General features: G+C 36.2%; 1 protein-coding gene across 2 annotated transcripts in view; it reads left to right on the top strand.

Moving 5' to 3' along the window:
- Window positions 1-22,959, top strand: part of ZDHHC17 (zinc finger DHHC-type containing 17) — a 91,416-nt gene that overhangs the window by 30,338 nt on the left and 38,119 nt on the right. Inside the window, exons 2-6 of one of the 2 annotated variants that reach the window (XM_003259574.4) lie at window positions 4,342-4,445; window positions 12,485-12,607; window positions 16,206-16,283; window positions 16,872-17,016; window positions 22,295-22,359. In XM_003259574.4, the coding sequence (XP_003259622.1) occupies window positions 4,342-4,445; window positions 12,485-12,607; window positions 16,206-16,283; window positions 16,872-17,016; window positions 22,295-22,359 (515 nt within the window). The remainder of the gene's footprint in view (window positions 1-4,341; window positions 4,446-12,484; window positions 12,608-16,205; window positions 16,284-16,871; window positions 17,017-22,294; window positions 22,360-22,959) is intronic. The other variant, XM_030819935.1, reaches the window with a different exon arrangement.

Genomic DNA, 22,959 nt, shown 5'->3' with positions numbered 1-22,959 from the left:
TCACTGACCCTCTTCGGGTTATTAGTGTTGTCAGATTCATGAGTTGTCCTTTGCTCAGATAAACTCTGCTAAATTTAATTTGCTTAAAGTTTTTAATACCCAGTATCTAAAAACAAATAATGAAGTGCTTTGTTTAAGACGGGAATGAGGCTGAGTGCAGTGGCTCATGCCTGTAATCCCAGCACTTTGGGAGGCTGAAGTGGTGGATCACTTGAGGCTAGGAGTTTGAGACCAACCTGGCCAACATGGTGAAACCCTGTCTCTACTAAAAATAGAAAAATTAGCCAGGTGTGGTGGTGTGTGCCTGTAGTCCCAACTACTCAGGAGGCTGAGGCAGGAGAATGGCTTGTACCTGGGAGGCGGAGGTTGCAGTGAGCTGAGATCATGCCACTGCACTCCAACCTGGGTGACAGAGTGAGGCTCTGCCTCAAAAGAAGGGAATGAGTGTGTGGAGTTTGAAATCTCTGAGCTCTTCCACTCTTACCTTGAGGCACCTCAGAGGAACTTTTTGCTTATTTTATTCAAATCCCTTTTTACAGAGGAGAGATCTGTACCCTATAGTAGTTAATTGACTTGCTAGGTGTACCCTAGGTAGGGGAGTGGCGGACTTTTAATTCGTTAGCCTCTCAGTCATGGATTTTTTTCTATTATACCAAACTACTTCTAATAGAATTACTGCAATCTTAAAAGTTACAATGACACACATACATATTTTAAAATTAGTATTGCTTTTCTTGGTAGAAATAACAATTAAATTGCTTCTTGGTTTCCATTAACATCGAGGAAAAATTACAGGATTTTATTTTATTTTTTTTGAGACAGAGTCTCACTCTGTTGCCCAGGCTGGAGCACGGTGGAGCGATCGTGGCTCACTGCAAGCTCCGCCTCCCGGGTTCACGCCTTTCTCCTGCCTCAGCCTCCTGAGTAGCTGGGAGTACAGGCGCCTGCCACCATGCTGGGCCAAATTTTCTATTTTTTAGTAGAGACGGGGTTTCACTGTGTTAGCCAGGATGGTCTCAATCTCCTGACCTTGTGATCTGCCCACCTCAGCCTCCCAAAGTGCCGAGATTACAGGCGTGAGCCACTGCACCTGGCCAAATTACAGGATTTTAAAGGGTTGAATTAACTACATATTTGTATGTTGAAAATATATTTAATATATAATAGCAAATTTTTAGCTTAAAAATTATTATCTACGTTTGTTAGATATGCTTATTTATATGAACATGTTAAAAATATGTTTTATAATTAGAACTGTTACTCCTAGGCCTATTGATAGTTGTGGTTATCTTGATAGAGTGTTGTCATTTGTCACATTGACGAGGTACTAGTCCTAGAGATAAACCAGTATCCAGTCTGTTTAAAAGTGAGAAATAAAGTTCTTTATTACAAAATTTGTTTGGCAATAAAGCAGGTTGGAGATTTTCATATGCACCTTTTCTTTAGTGAGTATAACTCTGCCACTGTAGAATTATTCAAGATATGTTTAGTTAAAGGCATATTTTAAAAAATCAGATACCTTTTACTAAGGAAATAAAAACAACCTTATAGGAGGCACAAAACAGATACTGATATAGGTTAATTTTAATATGTTACTGGAAAAAAACGTCTAATTTCCAGTAACATTTATAAGCTCACATTTGGCAATGTCAGTGAAACAAACTGAGAATACAATTTAACCATTATGTACAGTAAGTGAGGTCTCTGGGCATGAAAATAAAATTAAAGTTACTTGAAAACTTTATGATAGTAATCCTCAGAAAGAGACTTATTTTTATTCTATGAATATTATTGGTACGTAAAAGCAATGTATTTGTCCATAGTAAAAAAGAATAGCATTTTGCCTTAGCACATTTTCAAATTCAAAGTTTTTTCAAGTTATGTTATTACCTTTTGGATATTATGTTGTCCTCATCTGTGTTTTTACTTATTATTGGAAGGCTCTTGCTTATAATATTTGACTTATTTTTCTTCCCTACCTTGTCTTTCCGTTCTGGATTGGAAGTCCTTCAGGATGACAAGCTATATTTTGTATACATGCACAGTGATGCTCTAAGCCATAGTGGAGCCTGGTGCAAAAGGAAGAGTTAGTGATTCTAATGCTGTCTGTTTTAAAATGTTGATGTTTGGTTCACAGGGGTGTGTGTGTGTGTGTGTGTGTGTGTGTGTTGCATTGGTTTTGTTTTAAAAATATTCCATTAAAATGTTGTTGTTTTTGTTGTTGTTGATCTTGACTACTGCGTTTTTTGACAACCTCTTTAACGTTGCACATGTCTTACCCTATCCTGGGTGGGGTCCCAGTGTACATTGTAGAGAGCTTTATGTATAGCAGGTTCTCAATACATGTTTTGTTGGGTATATTATTCCATTCTCCCTGAAATGTGTGATCAAGTTTGTTTTCTTTTTCAGGTATCTTACAGCCATATAGATGTCAAAAGTTGGAGTTTAAAAAAATTATTTTCCCTGTGGTTGGAGAGAATAGAATCAGAAAAGAAAATTCAGAAATAAGAAAGTGTTACTGGCTTAGAAGTATTTTTCTTTACCTTAACCCCACTGAATATAGAGCATAGAGAGATTGAAAATTAGAATTCTGTGGAGAAATTAAATAGAAAATATTTAAAGAAATTAAATGGATAAGTCTTATGTATTGGCTTGCTGTGTCAGTTATTCAGAACATTGTATATACTCAAAATGCCAAACCTACTTAAGCTACTCTATTTTAATGGAGTTTGAGAACAACCTCTTAAAAAATCATTTAGTGAACTATCTGCAGTGTATTGGCTTAAGAATGATGTATATTTCTTTCTTCTAATGTGGGTATATAATTATAAATGTTAAAATGTATTTTAACATTGGCTGTAGCATTTTCATAAGGAACTAAGCATTTACTTGTTGAAAGATTGAATGCTAAGCAGAATTTGCTTGTGTGAAACTTTTAAATTCCTTTTCATTGAAAATATTCAGATTGATAGTCTTCTGAATTTATGGCTCAAACTAACTAGTTTTAGAACTTCCCACACAATTTGAATGGTTAGAGTAAGCTAAATAGCTTTTACCTCTAGTAAAATACTCTTAACTTTGTATGATTAAGTATCAGTGGTAGGTGGTTTATCAGAGGCAAGAGAGCATATATTGTTCTAAGGATTTCTTCCAAATCTTTTATGATTTATCCTTTTATTTATATTTACACATATTTTTGTCAAAAATATCAGAAACACAGCATTTCCAACAGATGTTATTGGAACTGAACAAACTCAGTTTTTCGATTTTTATATAAAAGAAACAATTGTATTTTAGTGCTATGTTATATTGAGGAAATTGACTATATATACCAAATTTTGTATTTTTAATAGAAAATTACAGCATGTAAGCTTTGAATAGATGTAATATTCTTTGAAACTCATTTAAATTTTTATGTAAATTAAATTTTATATATATAGATTTGTATATAAAATCTTTTTAAAAGGATATTAACATTTTTAGGCCTATTCAAGCAGATTTACCGTGTATCAGCACTGCTCTATTCCTTATTCATCTGATGGTAGCTCGGAGCGTGAGGAAGGTTTAGGAAAGGTGATATCTGAGAATAATAGAAAAATAATATCCATCGGTTCCTTCCTTTAGGACCTTAGAGTTTATTTGAGGAATAGAGTAGTGCATGTGATGAAGGTTTTAAAGTCGAGTATTAGAGCTGTGGGTCATACTAGAATAACAGAAAGATTGGTCAGAGAGAATGAGTTGATTTGATGACGAGGTAAGAGAGTTCTGTGGAGCTGAAGATTAATTTCAGTTGCTAAGTTGTTACTTGTTTCTAATCTAATATTTTTTTAGCTTGAGAATGTGTAAAATGGGTAGATCTCTTTGAACAAGCTTTTTCCCTAAAGAGTGTAGACTTGGCCGGGCCTGGTGGCTTACGCCTGTAATCTCAGCACTTTGGGAGGCTGAGGCGGGTAGATCACGAGGTCAGGAGATCGAGACCATCCTGGCTAACATGGTGAAACCCCGTCTCAGCTAAAAATACAAAAAATTAGACGGGCGTGGTGGCACGTGCCTATAGTCTTAGCTACTCAGGAGACTAAGCAGGAGAATCACTTAAACCTGGGAGGCGGAGATTGTAGGGAGCCGAGATCGCGTCACTGCACTCCAGCCTGGGTGACAGAGCGAGACTCCATCTCAAAAAAATAAATAAATAAAAGAGTATAGACTTCAGAATAAGGTAAACTTAATTATTTCAGTAATTAGCATTTCTCAAACAACACAAAAGCACTACTATAAAATATAGAAATATTTTCTGTACCTCTTTTTTCAATTATTGCCTGTGTGTGATTTTCTTTTTAACAGGAAATCAAACCCCAAAGCCATTATAACCATGGATATGGTGAACCTCTTGGACGGAAAACTCATATTGATGATTACAGCACATGGGACATAGTCAAGGCTACACAGTAAGGTTTTTGTTGTAGTTGTTTTCTTTGGCATGTGTATTCAAGTGAAATATGAATCTGAATAACAGTCATATTACTTTGGGAAAAATATCAGTATATCTCAATTAAAAAATTAGTTAATGGGCCGGTTGCAGTGGCTCACACCTGTAATCTCAGTACTTTGCGAGGCCAAGGAGGGTGGATCACCTGAGGTCAGGAGTTTGAGACCAGCCTGGCCAACATGGTGAAACCCCATCTCTACTAAAAATGCAAAGAATTAGCCAGGCATGGTGGCGGATGCCTATAATCCCAGCTACTTGGGAGGCTGAGGCAGGAGAATCACTTGAACCCAGGAGGCGGAGGTTGCAGTGAGCTGAGATTGCGCCACTGCACTCCAGCCTAGGCAACAAGAGTGAAACTCTGTCTCACACACACACACGAAAGAAAATTTAGTTTATTTCCCATTGGTTAATTGAATATGTCTATTTGCTTTTGGTACTTGCTGATCTTTCCAGAAGTATACTATTAGACCCTAAGAATATTAAGGTTACTTATGGTGAGTTGGAAAACATGTTGGAATTAAAGCACTTTAAATGGAAAACATCAGTGTGCATCCAGTATTCTCCCCGCCGCAACCAGGTACAAAGATTAGAAATAAAACGTAGTTAATGTCATATTTACTTATTTAACCCGTGCTAAGGGAAATATCACAGTTTTCTAAAATATCGTCAAAATACCAGATTATCAGTCTTTGAGATAGGCCAAGGAAAAGGATAAATCTGACTTTTTATAATGCAAATTATATGGAAGTTGAAATGACAACAGTTATTTTCATCTGCAAAGAGGGGAAACTAGTTCATAAATTCTTGAGCTTTAAGAATTGTCTGAAATTGGACAGATGTGGAAGTTCATGCCTGTAATCCTAAAGCTTTGGGAGGCCAATGTGGGAAGATCACTTGAGATCAGGAGTTTGAGACCAGCTTGGGCAATAGAATGAGACCCTGTCTCTGCAAAAAAAAAAAAAAAAAAGTAGGGCATTGTATTACTCCGTTCTCTCACTGCTATAAAGAAATACCTGACACTGGATAATTTATGAAGGAAAGAGGTTTAATTGGCTCATTCTACAGGCTGTACAGAAAGCATAGCGGCTTCTGCTTCTGAGGAGTCTTCAGGAAACTTTACAGTCATGGTGGGAGGTGAAGGGGAAGCAGGTACATCTTACATGGCTGGAGCAGGAGCAAGAGAGAGTGGGTAGGAGGTATTGCCCATTTCCAAACAACCATATCTCATGAGAACTCTATCACAAGAACAGTACCAAAGAGATGGTGCCAAACTATTCATCAGGGATCCACCCCCTTGATCCAATCACCTCTCACCAAGCCCCATCTCCAACACTGGGGATTACAATTGAACATAAGATTTGGGTGGGGGCCGGGCGCGGTGGCTCACGCTTGTAATCCCAGCACTTTGGGAGGCCGAGGCGGGTGGATCACGAGGTCAGGAGATCGAGACCACGGTGAAACCCCGTCTCTACTAAAAATACAAAAAATTAGCCGGGCGCGGTGGCGGGCACCTGTAGTCCTAGCTACTCGGAGAGTCTGAGACAGGAGAATGGCATGAACCCGGGAGGTGGAGCTTGCAGTGAGCCGAGATCGCACCACTGCACTCCAGCCTGGGTGACAGAGCGAGACTCCGTTTCAAAAAAAAAAAAAAAAAAAAAGATTTGGGTGGGGACACAGATCCAAACCATGTCAGGCGTGATGGCACACTCCTGTGGTCCCAGCTACTCGGAAGGCTGAGGTGGGAGGACCCCTTGTGCCTGGGAGTTTGAGGCTGCAGTGAGATATGGTCATGCCAGTACACTCCAGCCTGGGCGAAAGAGTGAGACCCCATCTCAAAAAAAACAAGCAAAAAAAGAATTGTCTGAAGTTCATTGCATCCCACAGAATTAATAGTCATATTTCCTTAGGGTGTATATTTTTCTTGGTCTTTCTGATCATCTGCATATTTACTTCAAGAAGAAAGCATAAAGTGGTATCTGTTATGCCAGTAGGTCAACTAAGTAAAATAGTATTTTTTATTTGTTTTGTGAAATTAGGAAATAACTGTTTCCTAATATAAAGACTTAGTGTGCTTTTGGTCTCTTAATAGTCATTCTGTAGAGTGCTGGAAACCTTAACACTACTCAGTGCAAACCAAATCTCAGAATAATGTGATCTTTATTACAACTTGCTGAGGACGTGTGAATTACTTAACATTCTTACCTGGGCTCCAGGAAGAGCTTCAGTCTTCCCTGAATGCCTTGGAATTATATACAGAATTTTGTGTGTTGGAGCATGTTTCTGGGTAGAGTCTGTGACTTTCATTGCATTTTTCAAGAGGTCTGTGATCCCCAAAAAGATTAAAAACGATTGAACAATTTGATTTTAAGGTGATCTCATCCTTTGCGTGAGCTTTGAGTGCAACAGCATAGAGAAATCCAGTGACAGCTGTAAAGATTGTGTTTCTGTTTTCTTTTGTAGGTTTGTTTGTTTTTAGGTTTAAATAGGCTATCTTATCTAAATACAGGTTGAGTATCCCTTATTCAAAATGCTTGGGACCAGAAGTGTTTTGGATTTTGGATTTTGGAATGTTTGCATATACACAGTGAGAGATCTTTGGGGTGGGACTCAAGTCTAAACATGTTTATTTTTGTTTCATATACACATAGCCCAAAGGTACTTTTATACAATGTTTTTTATGTTTTATGCACCTGTCACATGAGGTCATGTGTAGTATCTTCCATGTGTGGTATCATGTGCTCAAAAAGTTTAGGATTTTGGAATATTTCATGTTTTGGATTTTTGAATTAGAGATGCCCAACCTGTACATGGTTTTTATTAGAATGACACATGTAATCTTGTTTTTTCTACACATAAAGCAGCAACAAAAACTAGACAGACAAAACCCCAAAATTTGTGTCTTCAGAATGTAGTTTATTTTGTTCATAGCCTTCCCTTTTCCACTTGATATTTGCTTAGGAATTGTTAATTATTTACAGTGGGAAGAAGAGGCACGGTACTACATTTTGATACATAAGTTCAATTCACTTTTAAAAATACATGAATCCAGGCCGGGCACGGTTTCCTTAAGTTCTGTTGTTTCCTTACTTACGTCTAGTTGTTGCATCCATTATTGAGAGTTGCGGTATTGAAGTCTCTAGCTCTTACTGTAGAACTGTCTGTTTCTCTCTTCAGTTCTGTCAATTTTTGCTTCAAATATTTTGATGCTGTTGTTAGGTTAAATGTTCAATGCTTTTAATTTATAATTGTATCTGCTTGCTGCATTGAACCTTTTATTAATATGTAATGTCTTTGTCTTTTGTAACCATTCTTGATTTAAAGTTTATTGTCTGATATTAGTGTAGCCACTCTTGCTCTCCTCTGGTTACTATTTGCATGGAATTTCTTTTTTCATCCTTTAATTTCTAACTCATTTGCCTTTGGATCTAAAGTGTGTCTGTTGTAGATAGCGTATAGTTGGGTCTTTTTTACCCCAGTCTATTCTGCCAAACTGTCTTTGGGTTGGAGAGTTTAATCCGTTTACATTTAAAGTAATTACTAATAAAGAGGGACTTCTGTCATTTTGCCATTTCTTTTTTTTTTTTTTTTTTAAGACAGAGTTGCTGTATCGCCTAGGCTGGAGTGCCATGGCACAATCTCAGCTCACTGCCATCTCTGCCTACTGAGTTCAAGCAATTCTCCTGCCTCAGCCTCCTAAGTAGCTGGGATTACAGGCATGCACCACCACGCCCAGCTAATTTTTGTATTTTTAGTAGAGATGGGGTTTTACCATGTTGGTCAGGCTGGTCTCAAACTCCTGACCTCGTGATCTACCCTCCTCGGCCTCCCAAAGTGCTGGGATTACAGGCGAGAGCCACCGCACCCAGCCACCATTTGTTTTCTATATGCCATATAGCTTTTTTTCCCTCTCATTTCCTGCATTACTGTATTTTTTTGTGTTTAGTTCAATTTTTGTAGTGAAATGTTTAAGTTTCTCATTCCTTTCGTGTATGTCCTATAGCTACTTTTCTTTGCGGATACTATGGATATTACACTTAACATCCTAAAGTTGGGCTGGGTGCAGTGGCTCACGCCTGTAATCCTACCACTTTGGGAGGCCGAGGCGGCTGGATCACAAGGTCAGGAGATCGAGACCATCCTGGCTAACATGGTGAAACCCCGTCTGTACCGAAAATACAAAAAAATTAGCCGGGCGTGGTGGTGGGCACCTGTAGTCCCAGCTACTCGGGAGGCTGAAGCAGGAGAATGGTGTGAACCTGGGAGGCGGAGCTTGCAGTGAGACGAGATCGCGCCACTGTGCTCCAGCCTGGGCTATACTGCGAGACTCCATCTCAGAAAAAAAAATCCTAAAGTTGTAACACTAATTTGAATTTATGTTACTGAATTTATACAGATTAATGCCAATAACCTAATAAACTGTGCTCCTTTACAGCCTCATCTATACGCTTTTTAGTTGTTGATGTCACAGAACTGCATATGTATACATTGTATTTCCAGCAGACATAAAGTAATAATTATTTTAAATGCATATTGGTTGCTAAAATTATATAGAAACAATATGTAGACACACAGACCAAAATTACAATAATACTGGTGTTTAATAATTTTTAAATTAATGTATTAGTCTCTTAAATCATGTAGAAAACAAAAAAGTGGAGTTACAAATTATTGTTATGTCATGCTAGGTTTTATAATTGCCCATGTATTGACTTTTATTGAGATCTTTATTTTTTCATATGCCTTTGAGTTACTGTCTAGTGTCCCTTAATTTCACCCGGCAGGTCTCCTTTGATCACTTCTTGCAGGGCAGGTCCAGTGGTAACAGATTCTCTCAGTCATTATTTGAGAATGTCTTAATTTCTTCCCCTCTTTTGAAGGACAGTTTTGCTGAATATATGATTTTTGGTTGGCATTGGTTTTCTTTTAGCACTTTGGATATGTCAGCCTGTTACCTTCTGGCCTCCAATGTTTCTGATGAGAAATCTGCTTATGATCTTATTGAGGATCCGTGTATGTGACCAGTTGCCTCTCTTTCATTCCTTTCAAGGTTCTCTCTTTGTCTTCGTCTTTCAAAAATTTGGTTATAATATGTCTTAGTGTGGGTGTCTTGGAGTTCCTTTTATGTTGACTTCATTGATGTTTATATTCAAATTTAGGAAGTTTTCAGCTATTATTTTTTCAAATATTCTCTCTCTCCCTTTCTCTCTCTCTTTTTCTGGAACTTCCACAATGTGTGTGTTGTTCTACTTGATGGTGTCCCACAGGTCCCTTAGACTGTCTTCACTTTCCTTTGGTCTTTTTTCTTTCTGCTCCTCACACTTGATAGTAATTGCTATTGCTCTGTCTTCATGTTTGCTGCCTCTTCTGTCTTTGAATACATTTCTGTCTCATTTCTGTCTTTGAATCCATATAATGACTTCAGTTATTGTACGTTTTAGTTCTGGAATTTCTTTCTGGTTTCTTTTTAGGTATTTTATCTTTTTATGAGTACAGGTGCTACCAGCTTACATTGATTTGAGTTTTCAACTATACAGTGGTGCAAAAGTGGTACACATTCAGTAGAAATCATGCTTCAAGTATGACCCATACAGCCATTCTTTTTGTTTTGTTTTGTTTTTACTTTGAGTACAGTATTCAATAAATTACATGAGGCCAGGCATGGTGGCTGACACCTGTAATCCCAGCTCTTGGGAAGGCTGAGGTGGGCAGATCACTTGAGCCCAGGAGTTCAAGACCAGCCAGAGCAACGTGGTGAAACCCCATCTCTACTAAAAGTACAAAAAAAGAGCCAAGCATGGTGGTGCACACCTGTGGTCCCAGCTACTAGGGGAGGCTGAGGTGGGAGGATTGCTTGAGCCTGGGGGCAGAGATTGCAGGAAGCTATGATTGCGCCACTGCACTCCAGCCTCAGTGACAGAGTGAGACCCTGTCTCAAAAAAGAAAAAAAAAATTACATGAGATATTTATTATAAAATAGGTTTTGTCTTAGATGATTTTGTTCAGAGTCTGTCATTGTCCTTTCCCGCATTGTGGAGGTCACATCCCAGAGCAATCTCCTCGTTCTCTATAGGGAATGTGAATCATTCCTCTTGCCTCTGTAGGCAAGGGGCAGAGTTCAGTAAGCCTGTGGGAGAATTCTCAACTTATACCCACATCATAAACATCATCTGCTGAGGCAATGGTAATTGCTCAGCTCTCCATATACCCTGGGCTGATGTCTGGTGGTATTGTGGGAAAAGGAACCTCTGTAACTTGTTACCTTCTGGTTGGACCGGGACTTGTGCTTTAGTCCAATTGGCCATTCCCTTCACCCTGGCATTCCATAAGATAACCAAAAATACAGATGGCCACCAAAACCAGAGAGATTTGACAAATTCTTTTAATCCCACTGTATATACGTTGACTTGATAGGAGTCCCTAGGGGGTGCATAATGAATTTAAGGCCTGAAACCAAATAGCTGCTGGGTTTGAATCAGCACTCTTCTGGTGGTCAACTGTTAGTGAGAATGTGAATTGGATTAACTCCATCTATTATAATCCACTGATTCATCAGTTATACTTGGGATGCCCTCAAAGGGGTGACTAGCTAGTTAGATGCCATCAGCCGAATGGCCTGGAAAAACTGGCTTGCACTAGACGTGATACTAGCAGAAAAGGGGGCTTATACGTGATGCTGGGTGGGAAATGTACTTTTATTCCCAACAATACTGTCCCAGATAGGATCATCACAAAAGCTTTACAGGGTTTGACGACTCTAGCCAGTGAGCTGGCAGAGAATGCTGGAATTGATGACCCATTTACAGATTGGCTAGAAGGTTGGTTTGGAAAATGGAAAGGCATGGTAGCTTCAGTCCTTACATCTCTCATAATTGTGGCAGAAGTCTTACCAGCAGTGGGATGTTGTATTATCCTTTGTGTGAGGGGACTAGCACAGAGATTAATTAAGACAGCTATTAATAAACAAATGCCCGTGACTTACCAGCAAAATAACCTGCTACTATTAAAAACCAAATTAGACTCACTGTCCTATGAGGAAGATAGTTAATGACTTCTAGAGTGATTCAAGGACCAAAAGGGTTCAAATGAAAATGAAACTAAAAGAAGTAAATAGAAAAGAGAAGGGAATTTGTGAGAGAACATTTTAAATGATCCATTTTCAAGGCATGATAAACCTAAGCACTGGCAGCCAGCCTGTGAATGTAACAAATTACATGGCTCGTGCACCTAGTGGGTCACAATAAGTGAACAGAATGTAGAGGAAGGGTCAGCCCATAAAAGGGAAGAAAGTTTCATTATTGTGAAATCAAAACTTAAGCGTGGAAAAGGACGGGGTAAGGGGGATAATAAAACTTAGGCGGCGTCTGGGAAGATTGTAACCCCATAGTACTCCACCATTGAGGAACTGGGGGAGGGACTTGTGTGCTAGAAGATAAATTGCCTGCTGTAGCTGCCCTGGGTGTGCCTGCCTACAAGACACCTGATATTACAAGACTGCTATTAAAAGTCTCGCTTTTGCCTTTCTTCGTGTCTCTTAGTCCATTCTTTGGGTTTGGACTGATGAGTGTGTTTCTCACACTGGGACTTATATAACATCCTTTCTTCTTGATACTCTTCTAAATCATTTATATGCATCTTGTTACTGATTTTTATATATTTAATATTTTTTAATTTGTGTGTATTTTTTACAGTCTGCCTTAAGAGTTTGGTGCAATAAGTGGTAATAAAGCAACTGATTGAAATTTTATTTCTGGTTTACTTTTTTCTTTCATATAGTGAGATTTTACATTCTTATAAGTGAGACATTTTAGAACTGTAAAATGGATTAGTAAAAGCTTTTGGAATGTTGACATTTTAAAAGTAATATTCTATGTTGAGAAATTCATTTTAATTTCCTAGTATCAAAATGAGGAATTATTTTCGTCTCAAAATGTTATTTTTATTTTTAGCTTTACATTTCTTGTTAAATAATAACAATGCCATATTTTCTTTCTTTTCTAGATATGGAATATATGAACGCTGTCGAGAATTGGTGGAAGCAGGTTATGATGTACGGCAACCGGACAAAGAAAATGTTACACTCCTCCATTGGGCTGCCATCAATAACAGAATAGATTTAGTCAAGTATGTATTTTCTCTATTTTTAATTATTAGAACTTGACTTTTTATGGTTATAAAATTAATGGAAGTAATTTGTAAAAACTAATACTTTCTAAAATTCATGGCTTTTAGAATATAGATTCTGTGTACCTTGTTTTTCTGAAAAAGAAAAATTGCTTTTAACTTATATTGAATGCCTATATTAGCCAAATACTGTACTGAGTACTTTTCCATATATATTTTCTTTAGTTCTTAATTCTTAATATAACTGTATATGAAATATAACAATTGTTACTGTCCTACTGCTGGCCAAACTGAAGCACAGACAGTTTAAATATACTACCCAGTGACCCACAGCTAATAAAGGTTGGAGTCAGGACCTGAACTCAGGCAGTCTGATTTGGCAAAGTTCACATTCCGAATGTGGATTCTGTGGAGAAAACAGCAAACGGAAAGCTGAAATGATAATAGGTAATAATAATCTGATTTAACTGTTCACACCAACGTAAGTGATGAATACTTTGCATACTAAGTGTAAAATGATTTTTATCCATCACTGTTAATGTTTGTTTAGTATTAATAAGAAGTAGTTAGATAATCAAGAGTGAGGATGATAGGAAATCTTAGCAAATCTTGTTTAGTAGTCTTTTGACACTTTGGACACAAAATATTTACAGAAAGACGTGAACTTTTTTTTTGTTGAGATGGGTTCTTATCTCTCACTCAGGTTGGAGTGTAGTGGTACAATCTTGGCACACTGCAGCCTCGCCTCCCAGACTCAAGCCATCCTCCCACCTCATACTCCTGAGTAGCTTGGACCACAGGCGAATACCACCACGCCCAACTAATTTGTGTGTGTGTGTGTGTTTTTTTTTTTTTTTTTTTTTTTGAGATGGGGTTTTGTTCTTGTTGCCCAGGCTGGAGTGTAATGGCTCAATCTTGGCTCACTGCAACCTCCGCCTCCCAGGTTCAAGCAATTCTCCTGCCTCAGCCTCCCAAGTAGTTGGGATTATAGGCAAGTGCCAATAGTAAATGACTTCTAGAGTGATTCAAGGACCAGAAGGTTTAAATGAAAATAAAATATAGGCGTGCACCTATATAAATATAGGCATATGCCACCATCCCCAGCTAATTTTTTTTATGTTTTTAGTAGAGATGGGGTTTCTCCATGTTCATCAGGCTGGTCTCGAACTCCCGCCCTCAGGTGATCCACCCGCCTTGGCCTCCCAAAGTGCTGGGATTACAGGCGTGAGCCACTGTGCCTGGCCCTAATTTTTTGTATTTTTGGTAGAGACGGGGTTTCGCTATGTTGCCCAGGCTGGTCTCAAACTCCTGAGCACAGGCAATTCAACTACCCTGGCCTCCCAAAATGCTGGAATTACAGGCATGAGCCTCTGCGCCTAGCCAACACAAATCTAAAATGAACTAAATGAACTATTTGCTATGTTAAGTGCAACACACAGAGTGTAGAGACAAATTGGATATTAATGCCAGGTAAGAGAATTCACCCTGAATTGCTACATTTTCAGTGCAGTGTGTCTTACTGTTCTCTAATTTAATTCCTGAGTCTCAAACTTTGAGGGTAAAGGTGCACTAAACGTACCTCTTGGCAAATGCAGAATGGTTGCGTGTTAAAATCAACATGGGACTGAAACTGAAGTCTGAAATTGCCATCATGTAATGAAGTTTAGGGACACAAGAATGAATCTGGACTTTAAGAGTTTGAATTTTAACTATAATTCTATTAAAAACTTGAGTAGCAGCATCTTAAAATTTAACATTATGGTGTACAAAGAAAGCGTTCGAGCACTGTCAGCTGCATGATTGCTTCCATGTCAGTAAAACACTTATTTGTGATGCTGAGTAACTACTGACTTTCAGTGGGAATATATGCTAGAAAACACAATTTTTCTGCAATGTATTTGTATTGACTTTCAACCATTGTTTCTGTTTACAGCCCAGGTACTTACTAAATATTTGTTGGTATCAGTTGTTCATTGATGGTCCCCTCTGAAAACCTAGGATCATTAATACCTGCCAGAACATTGTTTGATAAAACCTTCTTAACAATATACTGAGCAAAGAGGCTGAAGATTAAAATTAAGGGTCGTGCAATCTCAGAAGTTTGTAGTTTTGAGCTAAGGTCTTATAGCTACACGAAATAACATGTTATAAAAATATAATACTGAGAAATTTACAATGAAAAGTAATAGAAGTTATTCTTTCTTAGGATGCAGAAAAGTTCCCTCTCCTTGTGAAGAAAAAAAAGTTGTGCTTTAGAATCAGTTTGGAAATTGCTCATTGACATAGACCTAATGATGATTTAAATTCTGCCATATGTCAGTAAAAATGAATCTCAGGAACAGTTGACTATAGAGAAGGGGATGAAATTGCTTTAGAAAAATTCTAGTTAACGATTTTTAATAAAATATCATTTCCTATGAGAGTGGTTATTTTGGCTGAGCTTTACTTCTCTTTGGGTTCTAGCCTACCCATTCTCAAAGAACATTTTCAGCATTATATAATGTTTACCAGGTATCTTAAAAATTGATTTAGGAATAATTAAATGTTTACGTTATTAATAGTTCAATATTCTGGAAATACTTTGTTAGGTTACTTTGAACCATTTTGCATGATAGAGTGGAACTGGGCCCTTCATTGCATAATTCTTTAAAAGCACCAGTTTAAACAAATACTTATTTGCAGCCACAAATTTCTGAATTAAACACATAGGCATGAATAATCACAGGTTAAAAGCTATGTACATTAAGAGTAAATGCATTACCGATCTAGAGCAATAATCACTTAGAACAGTTTAAGAGTATACATATGTCAAGTATTTGATATCATATGCCTTAGAATCATTTATATTCAGGATTTACTGCATTAATTATTCCCAAAGAAAGCATTGTAATGAACAGCTAGATCTTGTTCACTTCAGAAGTTATCAAGATGTTAATGACAGCAGGGTGTGACCGCTCACTCCTGTAATCCCAGCACTTTGGGAGTCCAAAGTAGGAGGATTGTTCAAGTCCAGGAGTTTGAGACCTGCCTGGGCAACATAGTGAGATGCTATCTTTCTCTTAATATTAAGCTTACTAATCTAATATTAAAGTTGCTATTTCCTTTTCAAGCAACATGGCTTTAAAGACACAAGAAATAACAAGGCATAGTAAAGAACCTTTATGTTATGTGTATATTATTTGATTTAATCTACAGTAATCTTAAGGAAAGTAAGGCTTAAAAAGCTGAGCTACCCAAGGTAGACCATGTCTTGCCTATTCTGCAGCTATTCTAATTTCAAGTTTCTATATGCTAGTATTCAAATCTTTGTAGTTCTTTGAGTGCCTTCTTTTTTCCATGATTGTTTTGGCATTTTTATTCTTTTTTTTTGTAACTTAATAATTATTTTTCTTTTCCTTATTCTAGAACAAAAAAAGAGGTATTTGATATAAAATTCTGCTAAATATGTTTTTTAAACAACCACAAAAGATTATTTATTTTCAAAGGTTCAAACTAGCATGAGATCTGAAATGGAAAACATGTATTTATATATTTTTCACATAATTTCTTAAAATTGAAAATGAAAGTTATTTAAATTATTATAAATTTTGTCTTATAGATACTATATTTCGAAAGGTGCTATTGTGGATCAACTTGGAGGGGACCTGAATTCAACTCCATTACACTGGGCCACAAGGTTTAAATTTGCTTCTGGATTTTTTTCCTTTGGTTTCTTTATTAGTATACAAATAAACAACTTTAAAAAAATGATATACTAAAATGAATAGAAGAGCTTATTATGCCGTTAGTTAATATCATAAATATGCTGATGTTTTATTGTGAAATACTACCTGTAAAGAAGCAAAAGTTTATTGTCCAAAGTTTCCGTGGCCATGCTGATATTAATTCAGTTAGTTATAAGATTGGATTAAACTTTGGATTTCTAAACGTGATATTTTTGCAGCCTATATATATTTACAATGAAAGAATTAGCTCATTTCTTGGGATGATTGAGATAATATTAGAATGGACATAATAGAATATAGTAATTAGTATATATTTAAATAAGTTATGAGTACCTCCATAGATTTTCAGACTGTTAATTTAGTTAAGACTTTTAAGAACCATAAAATCCTAAATGTGTTTTGATATGTATCTATTTTAAAATAACTTTTCAAAATACATATGTAATCTTCCCACCATACCTTACTTAAAAAAGCTCTTTCCAGAGGATCCTGTTTGAAATAACTTTATATATCTAAGTGTTTATTCTTTTATGTTTTAGACAAGGCCATCTATCCATGGTTGTGCAACTAATGAAATATGGTGCAGATCCTTCATTAATTGATGGAGAAGGATGTAGCTGTATTCATCTGGCTGCTCAGTTCGGACATACCTCAATTGTTGCTTATCTCATAGCAAAAGGACAGGTAAAAAAAATCTCAGTGGTGTGGATTTTAATCAGATGTTCTTCATAGTTTAAATGCCTAATATTATTGGTGTTGCATGTGTAACAAGCCGTTGATATTTAGATAGCATTTTCTGATGGATGAAGAACATAAATATAGCGAGTTTAATATGGAGATATTTAATGTACCTAACATAAAAGCCAGCATGAAAATCATGAACCAGATAATGATTAAGTTGGGTTTTTTATTTCTAAGAGTAATGGAGATAAAGCTCAGAAATTAAGAGAGAAAATATAAGTATCTATTTTCTCTTTATGTATTTTGAATATATCATCTGAATTCATCTAAACTTTTTTGAACTTATTTATTGGTTATTTTCTATATTAAATATCTCTTGAGAGGGATGCATTTAAGATCAGTTTCTGTTGTATAAGATGATGCTGCTTCTTACTTGTCAGAAAAACATCATATTTTAAGTGGTTGTTCCTGATTTTTCTTGAGTGTGCAGTGACCATAATCACATTAAATATTACCAGTTTATATAATCATGTTTTTGTAATAAATGTATTTTGTTAAAAGTAATGTCACCCAGTTTTTCTTCCATGTGTTTTTTTCTGGTTATATTTGAACATCAGTTTTATAAGTAAGGATCTCATCACAAGAATAACTTGAGATATATGTATTTAATTTGTTGCTATCAACATGTATTTATTGTTAATTTAAAATTCTATGCGGATTTAGAATTTGAATACTATTTCTTTTAATGAAGGTTTTACAGTATTTGTTGTTGGCAATCTCAAGCAGTGGCAGTTGTATTGTGCATTGTAGTTTGGGAAAAGAGGCATAGACTGATTAAGTTAATTGCTGGAAGGGGAGTGGGGGTTATTGTCTATTACTGTGTTAAAAAACTACTGCCAAAATCTAATGGCTTAAGAACAATACCAACCAATTAATATGTCTCACAATTTTGTGGGCTTGGCTGGATGGTTTTTCTTCTTGGCTGATGGTTGCAGTTGTCTGGGGGCTTGACTGAGCTGGAAGATTGGCTCACATATCTTGTGACTTGGTAGGAATGGCTACAAACTGCTTAACTGGGAGGCTGGGGCAGCAAGGCCTCTTTCTTTCTCTACATAGTGTCAGAACTTCTACTTTTCAATACCAGTCCATGTGGTCTTTCCAGCAGGAGAACTAGACTTCTTACATATTGGCTTAGAGCTCTTAAAAGAACAAAAGTAGAAGCTGTTTTGCCTTTTTAAGTCTTAGGTCTTGAACTGACACAGCAACGTTTTTCTTTCCATTCTATCAGTTAAAGTGAGTTAACAAGGGCCATAATCATGGTGAGAAGGGACCACACAAGGGTGTGAATACCAAGAGGCCAGGTTTATGGGGGGTCATCTGGAGAGCAACTGCTATAGGACATTATTCTTGTTATTCTGCAGTTTTTTCTAGAACAAAGGTTGAAGCAATAAATGGTGCTATAGCATATCACAGGGTCTTTAGTGGCCTTCCATATTGCAGAATAAATCTACAATACACATTCACTTTTTTCCTTTCAGTTTTTAACTGGGCAAGAAAGGTGGTGTACATTTTTGAGTCTTCATGGTCTTTTTTTTAACTTATTGATTTTGGAGTTTGGATTATTTCATTAATCTTTTTAACCTCTAGTATAGTATATAGGCTATAAAATTTTCAAAGGGCAGGATTTCTACCTGTCAGAGCTTTTGGTACAAAAAGTGCATGATGATGATAATGATGATGATAAATGTCTGAGGAATAGTTTTTTTTTTTCCATGAGTAAATTTTTTTTCTGCATACAAAGATAATACATGATTATTATGAAATATTCAGACATAATAGAATATGACTTAGAAAATGAAATCTCACCTCTCCCCTTGGCCATCTCTTTGACTGAGTTTACTTCCTTTAATAATGTAGTATATATTTTCAGAGATTTTATTCCATGTACAGATTAAGCATCTGTAATCTGAAAATCCGGAATGCTCCGAAATCCAAAACGTTTTGAGTGTCAACATGATGCCACAAGTGGAAAATTCTACCCCTGACACCTTTGCTTTCCAATAGTTCATTGTACACACACTTTTTTTCATATACAAAATTATTTAAAATATTGAATAAAATTGCCTTCAGGCTGTGTGTATAAGGTGTATTTGAAAGATGAATGAATTTCACATTTAGATTTTGGTCCCATTCTCAAGATTTTATTACATATATGCAAATATTTCAACATATGAAAAAAAACATATTCAAACACTTCTGGTTCCAAGCATTTTAGATAAAGGATATTCAACATGTATACACTAATATATTGTAAAAGACACTCTTCCAATATGCATTGCATCATACTGTGAGGGCCCAAAGTTTTTCTCTGTGCTAGAGCACTGTGCCGTTTAACCCCTGGATACCTTTGAGCTCCACTTCTGCCATCTCCCCATCATCACTCTGCTTTAACTGCACTAGGTTTTTTTGCTACTTTTTCAGCAACTCTTGACATGCTGTTGTCTAGGGCCTTTTGGTTGCTGTTTCTTCTGCTGGTATATTCTTTCCTCAGATAGTCACACAGTTTCTCTCTCTCTCTCTCCAGTCAGATGGTTGCTCAAATTTTATTAGTTCTGATTACACAGTTCCTAATTATAAGCAGTACTAAAATTAGCATATTTTTATTTCTTCTTCCCTTTTCCTGACTTCAGTCAATAATATTGTTTTTCTTAATGTTAACTATGTTCTGATAAATTTTTACTACATTTTTACTACTTGATTTTTCAGCTTTAGATAATAATTTTCTTTGATTCATGGCTACTATAGATGAGGCTCTCAGCATATTTTCATTTCAACCTTTTTCCATTTTCCCATTTTGTTGTTAATTATATCAATTTTACATTGTTAGGATATATAACATTTCCATTCAGTTTTGTCATTCTATTCTTCACAATTGTTTTGTTTTAGTTATATTGTTAAATATATTTAGTGCTCACTACCAATTCTTTTGGATGATTTTCAGGAGAAAAAGGGGAAAATGCTAAGTTATGGAGCCCTGTTGATCATGGAATTCCCATAAGCTTTTGATCTGGGCTTGTTAATTCTTCCTAATAGAGAATACCCATACGTCCAGGCTGAACTTGGAAAAGAAGTACCAAGTTTTAAATCCCGACCCAAAGAGAGAAAAGGTTGAATTTCATTTTTCTTTTAGTACTCTAGAGATGTGCCATGATTTTACATTTTTTATTTATTGATATTTTTAATACTATCATTTTTTAAAAAGGGTATGAAAACACAACGAAGAAGAAGAAACTTAAACATAAGAATTTACATGCTTGCTTTAATTAGACCTGAAATTTGGTTGAGGTCCTACGGAAATTAGGAGTAAAAGAAGTCACAATAGTTACTTCTCATATAAGAAATAAGGAAGTTTGTTGTTTCTTCAGAAAACATATTTTTTTAAGTCACAGGATTATTTTAAAAAATGAACTTGCGTATTGGAAATGTTGAGTGAGGTTGCAGAAGATATTCCTGACAACACTATTAAAGTAAATCCAGAAATGGATTTGTAATGGATAAGGCATAACATTCTATTACAGTATGCATGGTGAGTGACTAAGTTAATGACATCCAAGGAAATGCTATACTTATCTAATGTAGTGGTTCTCAGATTTTTTTTCTTCAATATGCTTGGATAATGTTCACATTTGAGACATATTCCTATTGCTAACAGTGGCTCACAGAGAACTGCTGCATAGAGATAGTGTTTTACAGTGTGCTTACTGTAACTCTCTCCTCTCTCCACTGATTAGTGAATTAGGTAACACAACTTGGATTAGAACTGCTTGCTTAATGTAATTCAGGAATGGGAGATGGGGTAGGGAAGAAGAAGAAACTTAATATTTATTGAATATCCATTATGTTCTCGGCTGTTGACTAGATGCTTTGCACACATTATTTAATCTTCACAGAAGTCTTATGAAGTTATTTGTATTTCACATTTTTTAATGAGGAAGCTAAGACTAAGAATTAAAGTAATTTAGCCTACAATCTCATAGCAATTATATGATGGAGCTAGGAAGTCAAAACCGTGTCTTATTCTAAAGCCAAGCCTAGAAAAGTAGATAGATAAGCATGTCTTTTCCTTTAATAAATGGTTTTTGATCATCTACTCTGCTGGGCACTGAGAATACAAAGATGGGTTTGAGATGATTTTTATTTTCAAAGTACTCCAGGTTAGTGAGACAGATGTTTCAGGCATAGAGGATAATCAGTTCAGAATGGAGTGGGTTAGGAAAGGTAGTTTCAGAGCACTGAAACTGATGAGTCCGTGATACATCAGAAAGTCTTGCACAAGGGGAATTAGATAACTAGGAAAGAGTTTTGGCTTAATAGGTGGAAGTTTTAGTTATAATTTGCTAAAAACTAAGTAAGAGTGGGGAAAAGATGGTGCCAGGGAAAGCAAAAAATTGAGTAGAAGAGGAAAAATAGTGGTTTATTACATGGTTTGGCTGGGAATAGTATTTATGCATATTTATAATAATACATATCAAGTATTAAATGTTTATATTAACTAGAATTACAATAGATCTCTTGAGAGGAAAGAATAGGAAAGGCGCGTATTTGTGATGTAGCAGAGAGGACAGAGAAAAATTCACATTTTTTATACCAAGGAATTTCAAAGTAATGCCTGAAACTGAAAAATCAAGAAGTAGCAATTCAAACATCTTACATAAAGATACGGAGGTAAATATCAAAATAATGAGCCAAAACGTGGTGAAAATGGTGGGAAGTAAGGCAGGGGGATTGCTTTAGTGTGTTGCTTTTTCCACACAAACTGCAGAATCATTTAACTCTAAAAAGGTACATGTGTAACCATAAAAACTGAGTATATTAAAATGTCAGTTCTTTTTATTTTTTGTTTTGGAATGCCTATGAATAAACAGTTTTGTCGTTCTCTTTTATGCATTAGTATAAACAAGTTTTTCAGAAACTTAATCACTTAACCTATTCTTTGTGGTTGAAAGATCAGAATAGGTTAAGAATTTTAAATGTGAAACATTGAAAGGCTGATTAAAACATCTTAAAAGGGAATACTGTAAAAGCATGATATATGTTCACTAGAGTATATAGTGATAAGAGTTTTAAAGTTAAGAAAGAGGAAGTTTCATACATTATCCTTGATTTGAGTAGTATTATATTTGCTCCTCCTATTATATATAGATCAGATTTTTCCAAGCAAATTTGGCTTTGGAACTTGTAATTTAACTGTCTGACTTTTTTTTTCTTTTTACTTTATCAGGATGTAGATATGATGGATCAGAATGGAATGACGCCTTTAATGTGGGCAGCATATAGAACACATAGGTATGTAATGACTATAAAAAACTTATTTAGGCCATTTCAGCATAATACAATGTGAAGTAAGAGAGAGGAAAAAGCAGTTAATACTATACTCACTAATATTTACAGTTTTTATTATGACTATATAGTATATATAAGTTACCATTTTGGATGTTTTGGTGTCTCCATGCTATCTCTCCCAGCTTCCTTAATCTATTTCTCTTTTAACAATGTCTAAGAAAAGAAGTTATCTTTTTTTAAAAAGTAATTAATTTTTTCATGTGATTTACATATTGACAAATTTAATGTATTAATTAGTAAGTTGTCTTAGATCACTTTTGGAAGACTCCAAATTTAAATTTTAAAAAATGTTATTCTTGCTGCGCGCGGTGGCTCACGCCTGTAATCCCAGCACTTTGGGAGGCCGAGACGGGCGGATCATGAGGTCAGGAGATTGAGACCATCCTGGCTAACACAGTGAAACCCCGTCTCTACTAAAAATACAAAAAATTAGCCGGACGCGGTGGCAGGCACCTGTAGTCCCAGCTACTCGGGAGGCTGAGGCAGGAGAATGGCGTGAACCCGGGAGGTGGAGCTTGTAGTGAGCCGAGCTCGCGCCACTGC

Source organism: Nomascus leucogenys, chromosome 10 (assembly GCF_006542625.1).
Source record: "Nomascus leucogenys isolate Asia chromosome 10, Asia_NLE_v1, whole genome shotgun sequence".
NCBI lineage: Eukaryota > Metazoa > Chordata > Mammalia > Primates > Hylobatidae > Nomascus > Nomascus leucogenys.
Note: the sequence above shows the minus strand (reverse complement) of the source record. Positions and strands in the feature narration are given on the sequence as shown.